The 17,118-nt window shown below is 42.8% G+C and overlaps 1 protein-coding gene across 1 annotated transcript in view; it reads right to left on the bottom strand.

The window, feature by feature from the left end:
• The window catches only part of DNAAF4 (dynein axonemal assembly factor 4), a 31,873-nt gene that overhangs the window by 5,435 nt on the left and 9,320 nt on the right, over nt 1–17,118 (bottom strand). Inside the window, exons 4-6 of the mRNA XM_006085923.3 lie at nt 16,488–16,716; nt 6,545–6,690; nt 4,727–4,836 (exon numbers count right to left, since the gene is read on the bottom strand). Coding sequence (XP_006085985.1) covers nt 4,727–4,836; nt 6,545–6,690; nt 16,488–16,716 — 485 coding nt within the window. The remainder of the gene's footprint in view (nt 1–4,726; nt 4,837–6,544; nt 6,691–16,487; nt 16,717–17,118) is intronic.

The following is a 17,118-nucleotide window of genomic DNA, read 5'->3' as shown; positions in this document are numbered from 1 at the left end:
AATCGAACTGTGACCTCCTGGTTCATAGGTCAATGCTCAACCACTGAGGCACACAAGCCAGGCAGGGCTACATTTTTTAAAGTTCAATACTACTTTAAATAACCAAAAACAGTCTGAACTCAGAAATAGTCAAGTTTCAAGAGAAAAAAAATTAAATCTCTGTCTAAAAAATAATCTTTGAACACCAAATTTAAACAGAGAAGCTAATGCCCAGTCAACATGGCTCAGTGGTTGAGTGTAGATCTATGAACCAGGAGGTCACAGTTCGATTCTCAGTCAGGGCACATGCCCAGGTTGTGGACTTGATCCCCAGTAGGTGGCGTGCAGGAGCCAGCCGATCAATGATTCTCTCTCATCATTGATGTTTCTCTCCTTTTCTCTCTCTCTTCCTTTCTAAAATCAATAAAAAATATATTTAAAAAATAAAATAATAAATACATAAACAGAGAAGCTAATAACCATCAAGTCTACCCAGATGCCCTAAATAAGGCAATGCTAATGAAAAGAATTATGCAAAAGCACCCATTTAATACATATTGAACGCCTATTGTATTCAAGAGACATGGACAATTGCAAACTCCTCTAATTTTTAGAAAGAAACATTCTAACTGGCAATGGCCAGAAGTGTCAAACATTCTGTACAACAGCTGAGTGTGGGAGAAGCAACAAAAGCAGGAGTGTTAAGAAAGAAGCAAAGTGGAAGGAAGTAATGAAAGGAAAAAAGAGAGAAATCAGAAGTAGTGGGGCTTAGAAACTGGAATAGGGGCAGGGAGCAACACGTTCCAACAGAAGACAGAATAGCTTTGTTTTGTGGGCAATAGGAACTGTAGTACCCACGTGTCCCCCAAAGGACTTTGAAAGGCCTTGTCTCCTTCAACATCTTGTCTGGGTATAAAATATACTTGGGTATCTCAAGAGCTTCTGAAACTGATATGTGTGTCTTAGGCACGTCAACCACTGCAATTTAGCACTCAGGGTAGAAGGAGGAAAAGGATATGGCATAAAAACAAAATGACCAGTCAGGCCATAATAGGTGCACTGCAACACAATATTATGGGCTGTAAAACGCATATAAACAAGCAACTGAACAGAATTATAATTACATCAAAGAAGTCATCTTAGAATATGAAATCTAAACATCTTTCAGTCAGGCAAAAGGTAGCAGCATACATAACTATCATAAACAAACAGAGCTTTAGAATGCAGCAAAGCAAGGCATATTTGGCCCATCTGTGCTAAACGGAGGCAGGTATGAGGGGCTGTTGGGAGGCAGTTCTCCGTGAGTCTCCCGCATGTCTTATTTCAGATCCACTGACAGATTTTGTATGGGACATACAAAAGATGTCTGTATAGCAGACAGCCTTGAAAGACAAAGATAGTGTCTCTTTCTGGGGCAAAGAGCAGATTTGTTGTTGCTCAGTAAGATATAGACAATATCTCCCTGCAAGGCAAAGGTTGGACAGGTTTGCTCACAATCTTATAGAAAACTGTGCTCCCTAAGCTTAGCCTTCTCCGCTGTGGTGCTAGCCTACTGTGTGTATAGCATTCACCCAGCCCCCTCTGCACTGGCCTTGTGAGACTTGAGGGACAAAAGGAACCAACGTGAATGAAGCTCATACTGCTTGCCATGCCTTGAATAATGAAGTCCTTTGTCTTTGACACACGAGTCTCCTGTCTTCCGCCAGCATCCATTAAACTGTGGTAGCTAACTTGTTACTGTCTTGCCAAGGCATGGACCCAAACCAAAGTATTACAAAGAAATTCAATTTGGCAAGTAGAACCGAAAGCTGTGTTGGAAGAAGATAGTAACAGGTGGCAGACAATCAGCATCAAAAAGTTCAACATGAGGGAAACTAGACTTTGGGTGGTGAGCACACAATAGAGCAGTGATTCCCAAAGTGGGCGCTACCGCCCCCTGGTGGGCGCTGCAGCGATCCAGGGGGGCGGTGATGGCCACAGGTGCATTTGTTTTAACTTTTTTTGTATTACCTTTCTATTCTGAGTTCAATAAATAGTTTCATAATTTCAAACTTCAATGTTTCTAATTTACACCTTTCTTTACTATATTTTACGAAAAAGGTAGAAACATTAATACATATATCTTTCTGTTTAATTGCTGTTAAAATTTTAAAAAAATTAATTTCCAGGGGGTGCTGAGTAATATTTTTTCTGGAAAGGGGGCGGTAGGCCAAATAAGTTTGGGAACCACTGCAATAGAGTATACAGATGTCAAATTATAATGTTGTGCAACTGAAAATGATATAATATTATTAACCAATGATACCTCAATAAGTTTAATTTCTTAAAAGTCCAACATAAATTAAAAGGACATCCAGACAGGAAGGTAAAAATCCATATTCAGAAAATTCAGAAACTGCAGTCATACAGAAATTCAGACAAGTTGGTACTAGTTTAGTCTGTCAGCAAATAGCAGGCTGCTACATGCAAAGTTGGGGTTCAGAAGCAGAATTAACCTGAGTGGCAAGAGAGAAAACAAAAGCAAAGCAGAGCCTCACTCTAAAAAGGACTGGAGCATCAGCGAGGATACAAAATCTGGCACATGGCCAAGAGAATAAAAAGAAAATTCAGGCACTAGAACTAGGGTAGGCGATCTTATGTAGCAACAGTATCACGATGCTGGATGCTATATTATAGAATTATTCCTTGATTCCCTCCTATCTAACACTGGAATTTGCTGTAGAGCGGGAGTTATGCAGATGGGATTCTACTGTGGGGGGGAAAAGAGACTTGAAGTCTGAGATTAAGACAGAGTTAGTTAAAAAAAAAACCTCCGATAAAAATCACGCACAGAGTAATGTCAGTGGGACAGAACAATGGTCCATCTACCTTGTATGATTACAAGTGTCTGGAAGGGTAGCAATTAAAGTTATTTAGACTCTAAGTCACGTAAGGCTGTTAAACAGCATCATATCTAAATAAGAGCACCTAGTCCTAGACTCTGTTTTATGTGAGATGTTCTGAGTAAAAGGCTTCTTGGCACATAATGTTAATTGGAAGAGGTAAAATGCTTACGTGAGCAAATAAAATTAAGATTATATATTTTCCTGAAAGGTAGATTCGACATTTAAAACTAAGACACAGCAATGGAAGTCTAGGTAAAGAAAATGAAGACACTCTGTGGCTTTTTCTACAAGATTATTTTTGAGTACATATAATCCCCTAAAGCAGCGGCCGCCAACCTTTCGGACCTCACGGATCACCAGTGGTCCACAGACCATCAGTTGGCGACCGCTGACCTAAAGAGTTTCCTTAAGCTATTGCTCTTTTGAAAGGCGTGCCCACCTGTACCCTTTTCTGAAAGGGTAGCACTGGAAGGACAGCTGGGCTATTTTTGCCCGTGTAAATATAGAAGGCTACCATAAAACACAGCCTCTGGAGATGAAAGCATTTCATCCTTTGGCTTAAATTCAACACATTGCTTCTGAATCAGTTCTACTATGACTGCTTCTATCTTCTGCACTGCATTACATTGCTAGAGAGGATACAGTTCTAACAATTCTTACATTTCCTTTTATCTGTTTGCACTTGGCATTATGATTAACTGTACTTTGCTCTGTTTCTCTGAATGTCATTAGTTACTAAGTTTTCTTCCATCTCTCCTCATTTTTAACTCTCTTCTTGTCCTCTTATTTTGTTTCTCTTTCTTGTTCTACATAATTGAAGACTGTAAGGCAAAATGGTACAAAAACATAAAAACACTGAAGTAATTACAAACTACCAGTCATGGCTGCCTCAGTCAGGGCACATACAAGAATCAACCAATGAGTGAATAAATAAATGGAATGACAAAGAAATGTTTCTCTCTCCCTTTTCCCCCTCTTTCTCTCTCTCAAATCAATAAACAACAAAAAATTTTTTAAAAAGGAACTTAAAAAAAACCTGTTAAGATAATAAATTAGTATTGTTTTCAGCCACTAAGTTTGTTATGGTAGCAATAGGAAATACAAAAGTATATATGATATATTAAACAATATCTATTATTACTTTAAAATATGAATTCAAATTGCCACTCAGAATGTACCAGAACTCACTATTTTTGATAATTGTATAAAAATATTCACATGTAGAGTCATATATATGTAAATGGGAAAAAAATTACCTGAATATAAAATTATAATTTATAAGATAATTTGCTAACCTTTTAAAATATGGATATGAATAATCAAAGAAGCTCTAGTTTTTAAGAAACAAGTTTTTAAGTGAGGTATTAGGTAGAACTTATATAAAATGTAAGTGAATGAAAAAGATATTTTAATAAGCCATCCAAAAGATGTGATATTTTTCATTTCTCTAACATTTAAATATTTAAAAAATAAAAATAAGAGCCTTACTTACTTATTATATGATCTGACTTTTTTAAATATCTTTTTTTTATTGATTTCAGAGAGGAAGGGAGAGAGATAGAAACATCAATGATGAGAGAGAATCATTGATCGAGCCCACAACCTGGGCAGGAATCTGACTAGGAATTTGTCCTGACCAGGAATCTAACCATGATCTCCTGCTTCATAGGTCAATGCTCAACCAGCCAGGCTGATTTGACCTTTTAATATGAAGGGCCCTGCCTACCTAATTTGTTTATTTGTGTCATCTCTCCCCAACAGCCACACACACAAGCATATATGTCAAGATAGCTGGGAAATGTGAGAAAAATGAATGGCTACATAAATTTACTTTAAATCTCATGGCCAGAGTCCAAACTTACTTTCCTTTATCCTTCAACCATTCTGGGTTCTTTTCTTCTTCTTTTAAATCACTAAGTTCAGGAATATCAGTATTCATTGCTCTTTGTGCCTCTGCTTGTTTGTGTAGCCACTGAAATGAGAATGAAATCTTTTAGATTTTCCATCTTCCTACATAAAACAGAAATAGTAGCCCTAGGCAGTTTGGCTCAGTGGATAGAGTGTCCGAAGGGTCCTATGTTCAATTCCGGTCAAGGGCACATACCTCAGTTGCAGGCTTCTCGCCAGCCTGGGCTTTTGCAGGAGACAACCAATTGATGTATTTCTCTCACATAGATATTTCTCTCTGTCTTTCCCTCTCTCTTCCACTCTCTCTAAAAACCAATGAAAAAAAATATCCTCGGGTGAGGATTTAAAAAAAGAAAGAAAAAGCAAAAACAGAAATACTACCTTTTATGGAGTGAATGTTTGTGTCCCCCCCAAATTCATATGTTAGAGTCATAACCACCAATGTGATGATATCTGGAGATGGAGCCATTGGGGGGTAATGAGAGTAGGGCCCAAATGATAGGATTAGTGTCTTATACAAGAGGAAGAGACCAGAGTTCATGTTCTTCCTCTCCACCACCCAACCCCTGCACCCTGATCTTGGACTTCCCAGCCTCCAGAACTATGAAATGAATGTCTGTTGTTTAAGCCACACCCAGTCTATGGTATTTTGTTATAGCAGCCGGAGCAGACTGATACAGTACTTGAAGGTGATTTTAATTTTTATGCAATAAAAAAAGTTAACTAGCTGGTTCAGATTAAATGTATAAAATTTTCTAGTCCAAATTTCATCCAAATTTGGGAGTTTATGTGTTATTTCACTCTTCTTGTTCTTATTTTTCTATATTGAAAAGACTTTATAATTATAATAATATTTTATAATACCATAAAATAAAACAATAGCAAATATAAAAGTAATATTGTTTAATAAAAAATGTTAATATTTATAAATTGTTATTATGCCTTAAATATCTTCAATTACTTGCACAACTTTTTTTCCCCCTTCATCCTCACCTGAAGACATGTCTATTGATTTTAGTTCTAGAAGAGAGAGAGAGCGAGAGAGAGAGAAAGAGAAAAACACTGTTGTGACAGAGAAACATCAAGCGGCTGCCTTCCTTATGTGCTCCACCAAGGATCAAACACACAACCTAGGTATGTGCCCTGACCAAAATCAAACCACATACTTTTGGTGTGCGGGATGATGCTCCAACTAACTGAGCCACCTAGGTAGAGCTATTTCCACAACTTTTCAATTGAAAGAAGTATCAGTTCACACCTTACCATAAAGAAATGCAGTTGTTAGTGCTTATATAACTAAAGATACAATATTTAAAATCTTAATGCTCAGGAACTTATAAATGATGAAAGATATTAACTCCAAAGCATCAAACATTAGAATACCTGACATTAATAATTAATTGTAATGTAATATATTAATAATAAATTTCCAAATCTATTCTTACCACAACATATACTGATCTAAACTTTACAAATCTATTCTAGAAAATGGTGTATTTGATAAAATAAATGGCACATGCAACAGTTTATCTCCTGGAATAAGCAAGACTGCTGCATATTAAATCAGTGTTTTCTGATCAGCATTCTGGAGCCAAAAAATAATCCTGCAAAATATATTTTTCTCGTAAGGAAATACTAAAATATATTCATGAAGCAATGTCTTCAGTTTAATAAGTACTTAAGAATTTCAGACACACTAGTTGTTTCGAACAGATGAAATAAAAATAAAGAATTTTCACTGTGGTCATTGTACTAACAGCAAGTACACCTACCTCCTCTTCTTCTGCTACTCGTGATTCCCGGAGAGCAGTTGGGAATACTCGAGGGGTGAAGTTGACTTGAATACTGCCTACAGAGCGAGGAGCAGGAATACTGTCTTCCTTTAACTTCTCAGAAAATATGTTTTCTGAGTTTCTCCCTTCAAAAACAGTACTAGTTAGTTATTTAGTTCGCATTTTCTAGTTAATAGTCAAACTGATTTTTAAATAAATTACCCATCAAAGGTACTTCTAAAATCCTATACAAATAAACCAAAGAAACTTCCTACAAGAAGGAATGTAAAATCCACCATTGAAAGTATGGCAGCTAGCCTGGCCAGCGTAGCTCTGTGGTTGTTTCAACCTAGGAACCAGGAGGTCACAGTTCAATTCCTGGTCGGGGCACATGCCCGGGTTGCGGACTCGATCCCCAGTGGGGCTCATGTAGGTGGCAGCCTGTCAATGATTCTCTTTCATCACTGATGTTTTTCTCTCTCTCTTCCTCTCCCTTCCTTTATTAAAATATATTTAATAAAAAGAAAAACTAATTTCAAATGCATGTATTAAAAGATTAAAAAACATAATTAAAACAAGTTGGACAAAGAACACAGAAAACCCCAAAAGAAGAATCAAATAAAAGCAAAAAAAAAAAAGACAAAATAAAAACAAACACAGGAATTAAGAGAACAGAAAAAAAAAGAAACAACAGAAAGGATCAACAAAACCAAAAATTACTTTTTTTTTTAACAGACTACAAAAATTTGCAAAATGTTGCAATAGTTGATCAAGGAAAAAAAATAGTATTAGAAATAAAGAAATGATATCAGTATAGACAGAATAGAGATAAGCAAATAAGAGAAACTTTATGCCAATAAATTTGAAAAGATAATATGCATAATTTCCTAGAAAACAAATTACCAAAATTGACTTGAAAAAAAAACAACAAAGAAAATCTAAATAACTGGTAACTATAAAGAAACTAAATGTACTTCCATAAATAACCATACCTAGACAGTGTTAGAAATAGTTTTACTAAACCTACAAGCAACATATATGTCATATGTAACCAAATTGTTTGAAGGAATACAAAAAGAAAAAAGTTCCATAATTTATAGGGTAACTTGCTATCAAATCTGAACAAAGACAGTATGAGAAACAAAAAAATATAAGTGAATCTGCCCTGGCGGGGTAGTTCAATTGGTTAGCAGTCGTTGGCAAACTGTGGCTCGCGAGCCACATGCTCCTCTTTGGCCCCTTGAGTGTGGCTCTTCCACAAAATACCAACTTCTGCACATGGGCCACGAAGTTTCAATCGCACTGTACATGCGCGCCCGCAAGTGGTATTTTGTGGAAGAGTCACACTCAAGGGACCAAAGAGCCGCATGTGGCTCGAGAGCTGCAGTTTGCCAACCACTGGTAGAGCATCATCCTGATACACCAAGGTTGCGGGTCCGATCCCTGGTCAGGCCACATATAAGAAGCAACCAATGAATGCATAAGTAAGTGCAACAACAAATTCATGTTTCTCTCTCTCCTTCTCCATTCCTCTTTCTCTCTAAAAATCAGTAAGTAAACATTTAAAAAATATGTTTTTATTGATTTCAGAAAGAAAGGAGAAGGAGAAAGAGACAGAATCGTAAATGATGAGAGAGAGTCATTGATCAGCCACCTCCTGCATAACCCCCACAGGGGATAGAGCCTGCAACCCTGGCATGTGCCCTGACTGAGAATTGAATCATGACTTCCTGGTTCAAAGGTTGATGCTCAAATACTGAGCCATGCTGACCAGGCAATAAGTAAACAATTTTAAAATGTAAGTGAATCTTGAGAAACCAAGATGGCGGCATAGGTAAACACCGGAAATTGCTGCCTCGCACAACCACTTCAAAAATACAACTAAAAGACAAAACAGACATCATCCAGAACCACAGGAAGGCTGGCTGAGTAGAAATTCTACAACTAGAAGGAAAGAGAAAAGCACACTGAGACTCAGAGGAGGTGTGGAAGTAAAGTGCAGAGGTACGGAGGCGCACACCGAAAGGGCTGGCAACTGAGGACGCGGTTGTCTTTTCCAATCAGGAGGGAGTCTCAAGCTCCCGACTGCTCTGAACTCCAGTTCTGGGTGAGTCTCTGGGGACCCAGACTCATACGGGGAGAAACTGGACTGTCTGGCATCAGTCAGAACTTGAGGGCGGCTTTCTCTCAGAGGTGCTTGCAGCAATTACCGGGACACTGAGATGTGGGGCCTCTTAGGGTAGGAGTGAGGAACAGCCATAGCTGCTTGCTCCGCCCTGTTGATCACCTGAGACCCCGCCCCACCCAAGCTGTGCACAGAGGCTTTTGCATATGAAAGGCCTGGCCCTCTGCAATCTGAAAATTACCTAACAAACTGCAGCTGGGTCAGAGAGACCCAGAACTTCCAAAAGAAGGCCCAAGGCCCCACAGCAACTTGCACTGCTTCACAGCTGGGCCTCATCTGGGCACCTCCAAACCCCAAACAAAGAAGAGGAATCTGCAGATCTCTCCATAGCTCCTGCTGGGTAGCTTCAGGCAGAGGCTAAATTAGCACCTCCTTAGAGATCCAAGAGCCAGTGTACCCAGTGGTCAGAGTGGGAACATCCAAACTACAACTCCTCAGATCCATAACGGACACACTCAGGGGGCAGACTCAGTGAGCACCAAAGCCCCACTGAAGCAAGTCTTGCCCCAGAAGGGTGTCTCCAGCACAGAAGTTCTCCCACTGCAGACACAGCTGATTCTCACAGCCAATTGGCCTGGAGGTCAATTCCTCCCAGTGATACCTATAACAATCAAGGCTTAACTACAACAAGACTGTGCACACAGCCCACAAGGGGTGCACCAAGAGTGTCCACCTCAGGTAATTGGGGAGGCTGAGCCACTGGGCCCTATAGGACACCTAGCACACAAAGCCACTCTATCAACACAGGGAAGCATAAAAAATGCGGAGACAAAGAAACAGGTCACAAATGACAGAAATGGAGGAAAGCAAACTACTGGATATAGAGTTCAAAACCACACTTATAAGGTTTTTCAAGAATTTTCTAGAAACCGCCGATAAATTTATTGAGACCCTCAGGAAATCTAGTGAGACCCTCGAGGTTATGAAAAAGGACCAACTAGAAATTAAGCATACACTGACTGAAATAAAGAATCTTATCTAATAATTGACAAACGTGGTAATTGACTGTACCTTCACTACACCTCCCATTGGCTAATCAGCACGATATGCAAACTAACCCAACCAAGATGGCGGCCAGAAGCCACGCAGCTGAAGCGAGCAGGAGGCTTGCTTGCTCCAGTGATGGAGGAAGCCAAGGTTCCCGCCAGCCGCAGCCCAGCTCTGAGCTCCGAAAGCAACAAAGTTTCAATTATAGAAGCTAAACAAACCCAAATACCTGCTTTCAGCAGGCCATGGCCTCAGAGCTGGAGCGAGCAAGAGCCAGCTCTCAGCTCCAGTGACATCAACAAAGTTTCAATTATAGAAAGTAAATAAATCCCAGAATAAAAAAAAAGAAAAGAAAAAAGGAGAGGCTGGGAGCTTCAGTTGCCAGCCAGCCTGAAAACGGCCCTCAGCCCCTCACTCAGACTGGCCAGGCACCCCAGTGGGGACCCCCACCATAAAGGGGGTGTGGCCAGCCTGAAAACAGCCATCAGCCCCTCATCCAGGCTGGCCAGGCACCCCAGTGGGGACCCCCACAATGAATGGGGTGTGACCAGCTGCAAACAGCCATCAGCACCTCACCCAGGCTGGCCAGGCACCCCAGCAGGACCCCCACCCTGATCCAGGATACCCTTCAGGGCAAACAAGCCGGCCCCCACCCGTGCACCAGGCCTCTATCCTATATAGTAAAAGGGTAATATGCAAACTGACCCTAACAGCAGAAAGACTGGGAATGACTGGTCACTATGACACACACTGACCACCAGGGGGCAGACGCTCAATGCAGGAGCTGCCCTCTGGTGGTCAGTGCGCTCCCACATGGGGGAGCTCTGCTCAGCCACAAGCCAGGCTGATGGCTGCCAGTACAGCGGTGGTGGTGGGAGCCTCTCCTGCCTCCTCAGCAGCGCTAAGGATGTCCGACTGCAGCTTAGGTCTGCTCCCCGCTGGCAAGTGGACATCCCCCGAGGGCTGCCAGGCTGCCAGATGGATGTCTGATTGCCAGCTTAGGCCCTATCCCCCGGGGAGCAGGCCTAAGCCAGCAGGTGGTCATCCCCTGAGGGGTCCCAGACTGCGAGAGGGCACAGGCCGGGCTGAGGGACCATCCCCCCCCCCCGAGTGCACAAATTTTTGTGCACCGGGCCTCTAGTATTATATAAAGTTCCAACAGCAGACTAGAGGATCGCAAGAATCAAGTCAAAGATTTGAAATATGAAGAAGCAAAAAACACCCAACTGGAAAAACAAAAAGAATCCAAAAATATGAAGATAGTGTAAGGAGCCTCTGGGACAACTTCAAGCATACCAACGTCCAAATTATAGGGGTGCCAGAAGATGAGAGAGAGCAAGATATTGAAAACCTATTTGAAGAAATAATGACAGAAAACTTCCCCTACATGGTGAAAGAAATAGACTTACAAGTCCAGGAAGGGCAGAGAACCCCAAACAAAAGGAAACCAAAGAGGACCACACCAAGACACATCATAATTAAAATGCCAAGAGCAAAAGACAAAGAGAGAATCTTAAAAGTAGCAAGAGAAAAACAATCAGTTACCTACAAGGGAGTACCCATATGACTGTCAGCTGATTTCTCAACAGAAACTATGCAGGCCAGAAGGGAGTGGCAAGAAATATTCAAAGTGATGAATACCAAGAACCTACAACCTAGATTACTTTACCCAGCAAAGCTATCATTCAGAATTGAAGGTCAGATAAAGAGCTTCACTGACAAGAAAAAGCTAAAGGAGTTCATCACCACCAAACCAGTATTATATGAAATGCTGAAAGGTATCCTTTAAGAAGAGGAAGAAGAAAAAGGTAAAGATAAAAATTATGAACAACAAATACATATCTATCAACAAGTGAATCTAAAAATCAAGTGAATAAATAATCTGATGAACAGAGTAAACTGGTGAATATAATAGAATCAGGGGCATAGAAAGGGAGTGCACTGACTATTCTCGGGGGGAAAGGGGTTTGGGGGGTGCAGGAAGAGACTGGACAAAAATTGTACACCTATGGATGAGGACAGTGGGGGGGGTGGGTAAGGGCAGAGGGTGGGGTGGCAACCAGGTGGAGGGGAGTTATGGGGGGAAAAAGAGGAACAACTGTAATTATCTAAACAATAAATATTTAATTTTAAAAAAATAAAAAAATGTAAGTGAATCTCAATATGAAGATAAACATAAAATCATTTATAAAATATTCATAAATTGAATTAAACTGTATAACTATCAGCATGATCAATGTTGAGAATACTTCTTATCTATAAAAGTGTGTTCGGGTTCCAATAGTACTTGATTAGTTTCTTTTTGTTTTTAATACTCATCCGAGGATATTTTTCCATTGATTTTTAGAGAGAGGGAAAGACAGAGGGAAAGACAGAGAGAAATATCAGGTGTGAGAGAAACACATTGATTGGTTGCCTCCTGCATGTGCCCCCACCAGGGCCGAGCAGGGAAGGAGCCTGCAACCAAGATATGTGCCCTTGACCAGAATCGAACCTGGGACCCTTCGGTCCGCAGGCCAACGTTCTATCCACTAGGGTGGGTTTCAATAGTACTTGAAAACATCCAGTTTGTTTAGCAGTATTTAAAATATGAAAGAAAATGTTTTCATATACTCTAGTTGGTATAGTTTGTTGAAATGTCATTAAAGAAGGAGATATTTTAGAAGTTAACTTGCATTTAAATATTAAACCACAATCCTATATAATAAAAGAGAAACATGTAAATTAACCGTCCCTCTGCTACACTCAAGCCACACCCACAAGCCACACCCACAAGCCTATCAGGGGTGAGTATGCAAATTAACCCAACTAAGATGGCGGCAGCCACAGAGCTGGAGTGAGCAGGAGGCTTGGGTTGCACCCGGCGATGGAGAAAGCCAAGCTTCCCACCTGCCCTGGCCGGCCCTCGGCTCTGCTCAAGACTACAAAGTTTCAATTATAGAAGATAAATAAATCCCAGGGAAAAAAAAGAAAAAGAAAAAAAGGAGAGGCTGGGAGCTTGGGTCACCAGGGGGCGTGGCCAGCCTGAAAACAGCCCTCAGCCCCTTATTCAGGCTGGCCACACCGGTGCACCAGGCCTCTATCCTATATAATAAAAGGGTAATATGCGAATTGACCCTAACAGCAGAAAGACTGGGAATGACTGGTCACTATGACACACACTGACCACCAGGGGGCAGACGCTCAATGCAGGAGCTGCCCCCTGGTGGTCAGTGCGCTCCCACAGGGGGAGCTCTGCTCAGCCACGAGCCAGGCTGATGGCTGCCAGCACAGGGGTGATGGCGGGAGCCTCTTCTGCCTCCTTAGCAGCGCTAAGGATGTCCAACTGCAGCTTAGGTCTGCTCCCCGCTGGCAAGTGGACATCCCCCGAGGGCTCCCGGGCTGCCAAAGGGATGTCTGACTGCCAGCTTAGGCCCGATCCCCGGGGGAGCGGGTCTAAGCCAGAAGGTGGACATCCCCCGAGGGGTCCCAGACTGCGAGAGGGCACAGACTGGGCTGAGGGACCCCCAAGTGCACAAATTTTTGTGCACCGGGCCTCTAGTGAAATATATAAATTCAATAATGATTATTGCTTAATACTCCAAACAACTTTTCAATATGCTAGACCTCGCTGTTGAAGTAGAAATGACATGTAACCGAGTAGAAAGAACACAGGTTTCAGATGCAGACAGATCTGGGTTCAAATCCCACAGGCTTACTTATTGGGTATTTGTTTATTCTTTCTGAACATTTCATCTAAAATAAGAATAGCAGCACTTATCACAAAGTATTGTTGTGAAGACTGAGTGATACATCCAATAAAGACACCTGGCATAGTGTGATCACCAATGAATGTTAATTAATACTAGAGGCCCGGTGCAAGAAATTCATGCTCAGGTACGATCCCTAGGCCTGGCCAGCAATCGAAGCGCAAGCATCTGGTGTGGATGTCCCAGCTGACCTCTGGGACCTGGGCAGCACCTGCGCCCCTGGGCCCTCACGCGCCCCCCTCCACCTGAGTCACAGTGCTCGAGTCGCCACACAGAGGTGCAATGAGTGCGGCCAGACACCGCAGCGTGGGCCTCTGGGTTGACCAGTGGCACTACATGGAAGCCAGGCAGGCAGCGCACTCCCTCCCGGCCGGCCTCGCATAGTGGCCCTTGCGCGAACCCATGGGGATCCGGACTGGCCCCTGCAGTTCCAGCAGCTGCGGCCCGGCTTACCCAGAAGAGGCTACGTGGGTGCAGGGTGGGCTCCTTATGGGTGCCCGGCACCTGAATGCAGTGGCTTCCCCCGCACACAAGCCCCGGTGTTCCGGGGTAGGATAGCAAGGGGAGTGAGAGAGAGCTTGGCGGACACCCCACATTCTCACTGCACCTCCGTCCCCATCACCCCTGCCCCCAGGTAGCCAATGAGAGGTCGCAGCATGCTGCCCCCTGGTGGTCAGTGCACATCATAGCGAGCGGTCAAACTCCCAGTCTCCCAGTCGAATGACCACCCAAGGGGATAATTTGCATATTAGGCTTTTATTATATAGGACTAGTAGCCCGGTGCACAAAAATTTGTGCACTCGGGGGTGAGGGTGAGGGGTGGGGCCAGACCCCTCAGCCCGACCTGCACCCTCTGTCATGTTCCGGGACCCTGGCCACTCTGGCCTAGGCACAGGCTTACAGGCTTGGGGCGGCCTGGCTCCCGAGGCCCCATTTTATCAAGAGAACAAAGTCGGCGTTAGTTACAGCCCTCACCGAACCCAGTACAGTGCATCTGTGCATACAACTGCCTCGTTCATGTGCCTGCTTCGCCCTACTGAGTTACTAACATCTTGAGGACATAGCTCTGTCTTATCCTGCTTCACCTTCAGTGCCTGGCCTGGTGCCAGGGACCTGAGAGGGTTTGCTGAGTGAGTGAATAATGAGTGAGTGAATGAGTGAATGAATGAGCGAGCAGGTGAACGAGCAAGCAGGTTAATGAGCAAGCAGCTACGGGGCGGGAACTTCTGCCTCGTTGCCATGGCAACACGGCAGAAGTTCCGACCCCACTCCCGGCTGCCTGAAGCCCACCCCGGGAAAGTTCCCGCCCTGCTCCCAGCGCCTGGCGCCCCTCTCCTGGCTGCTAACATCTTGAGGACATAGCTCTGTCTTATCCTGCTTCAACTTCAGTGCCTGGCCTGGTGCCAGGGACCTGCCAGGGACCTGAGAGGGTTTGCTGAGTGAGTGAATGAGTGAATGAATGAGCGAATGAATGAGCAAGTAAGTGAATGAGCAAGCAGCTACCGGTCGGGATAGTTTGCACTCCACTCTGGGCTGCCTGACGAAAACCCCGGGAAGTTCCCGCCCTGCTCTCAGCGGCCCCTCGCCCCTCTCCTGGCTGCATAGTTTGCACTCTGCTCTGGGCTGCCTGACGCAAAACCCGGGCAGTTCCCACCCTGCTCCCAAGGGCTCCACTCCACTCTCCCAGCTGCATAGTTTGCACAGGGCAAAGGTGGCCCGGGTGTGCGTGTTGGCAGATCAGTGCATTAGCACCTGCCAGCCATGGATCCCCGCGGGAGGGCCGTTTGTGGGCGTGGCTGGTGACAGATCGGTACATTAGCACCTGCCAGCCTCGGATCCCCTCGGGAGGGCCATTTGTGGGCATCGCCGGTGGCGGATTGGTGCATTAGCAGCTGCCAGCCTGGGATCCCCACGGGAGGGCCGTTTGTGGGCGTGGCTGGTGGCGGATCGCTATGGTCCCGCCCGCCAGCCCTGGGTCGGGTCCCATACAGGCCGCCTACCACCCGGGTCGCAGGTAGGAGGCCCGGATGGCAGCGGGGCAGGCGGGATGGCGCTGTCCCGCCCTGCCTGCAGTATGCAAATTAGCTGCCATCTTTGTTGGCGGTTAACCGCCATCTTGGTTGGCAGTTAATTTGCATATCGTCCTGATTAGCCAATGGGAAGCGTATCGGAGGTACGGTTAATTACCCTATTTGTCTTTTATTAGATAGGATAATTACATAAGTGATTTTACTACAAAATTCTCCATTTGCTAAATATACACAAAACAAAGTTTAATATTCTGAGATAAAATCATACTCTTAGCTTTCAATAAAGAAATATGTTCTTTTAACTATTTTTGAACACATCAGGATCCAAGTCCAGAAGAACCCTTGTTTGCTTGATATTAAGTTTGCTTAGTAGTATTCATCTCCCTGAGTCATGTGAGGAAAAAGTCTTTTAACAAAATTCTTAGTTTATTATCTCTAAAGGAATAAATGAATGTCTCTGGCACTGACAGTCTACTCCAATACTTTTAAATATTGCTATATATATATATATATATATATTGATTTCAGAGAGGAAGGGAGAGGGATAGAGAGATAGAAACATCAATGATGAAAGAGAATCAGTGATCAGCTGCCTCCTGCATGCCCCACACTGGGGATAGAGACCACAACCCAAGCATGTTCCCTGACCAGGAATCAAACTGTGACCTCCTGCTTTATGGGTCGAAGCCCAACTACTGAACAACACCAGCCAGGCCACTGCAAGCCTTTTTGGATGTGAATTAAATACATATTTAACAATACCTGCATAAATTTCAAAAGAAAGCACACAAACAAAATCAATACTGAATCCTTGCTCATTTTATAAAAACTTCTACTTCCTAAAATAAAAAAATAAATTTCACCTTAATCTTTTTTTTTTTTGCAATACTATTCTCAGTATGACCTAATATTGTAAATTGATTACAACAACAACCTATATACTTCACCACCAGGACTCACTTTCCCAGAAAATATTAAAGTAATTATTGTACCTTTTGTGGCAAGATTTCTCGATGTCGAATTTCTAGGAAAACTTTTATGTTTTAATTTCTTTCCCTCTTCTATTTGCTTTTCTTGTTGGTGTAACTTATCTTCTCTTTGAATTATTTTTTGTTCTTCAGCTTTACTTCGATGTTTTTTCCAGGCTTCCAATTCTTTAGTTGCTTTTATCCGTTCATTTTCTTTTATACGTTCTATTTTTTCCCTCTCTTCATCTTCAATCTGTAAAAATTACAATTACCAAAACTTTTTTTTAAACCCTCACCCAAGGACATGTTTTTATTGATTTTCAAGAGAAAGGAAGGGAGAGGGAGAAAGAGAAAGAGAAGGGTCTCAGGTTCAGTTACCTGTAACATGCCCAGGTTGCAGGTCTGATCGCTGGTTGATCCCCGGTTGGGGCACATATAGGGGCAACCAATTGTTGTTTCTGTCTCACATCAATGTTTCTCTCTTTCTACCTTCCTCTCTCTAAAATAAATAAAAACATGCCCTCACACAAGGATTAAAATAAATAAAAAATAAAAATATTCGCATCTTTCTCCTCTGGAGAACAAAAATTCATACCTCTCTTCTCTAGAGAAGCAGTGTCTGACAAAACTTTTTTCAATGATGGTAACGTTCTGT

Source organism: Myotis lucifugus, unplaced genomic scaffold (assembly GCF_000147115.1).
Source record: "Myotis lucifugus unplaced genomic scaffold, Myoluc2.0 scaffold_23, whole genome shotgun sequence".
NCBI classification, from domain to species: Eukaryota; Metazoa; Chordata; class Mammalia; order Chiroptera; family Vespertilionidae; genus Myotis; species Myotis lucifugus.
This window is presented reverse-complemented; position numbering and strand designations above follow the sequence as displayed.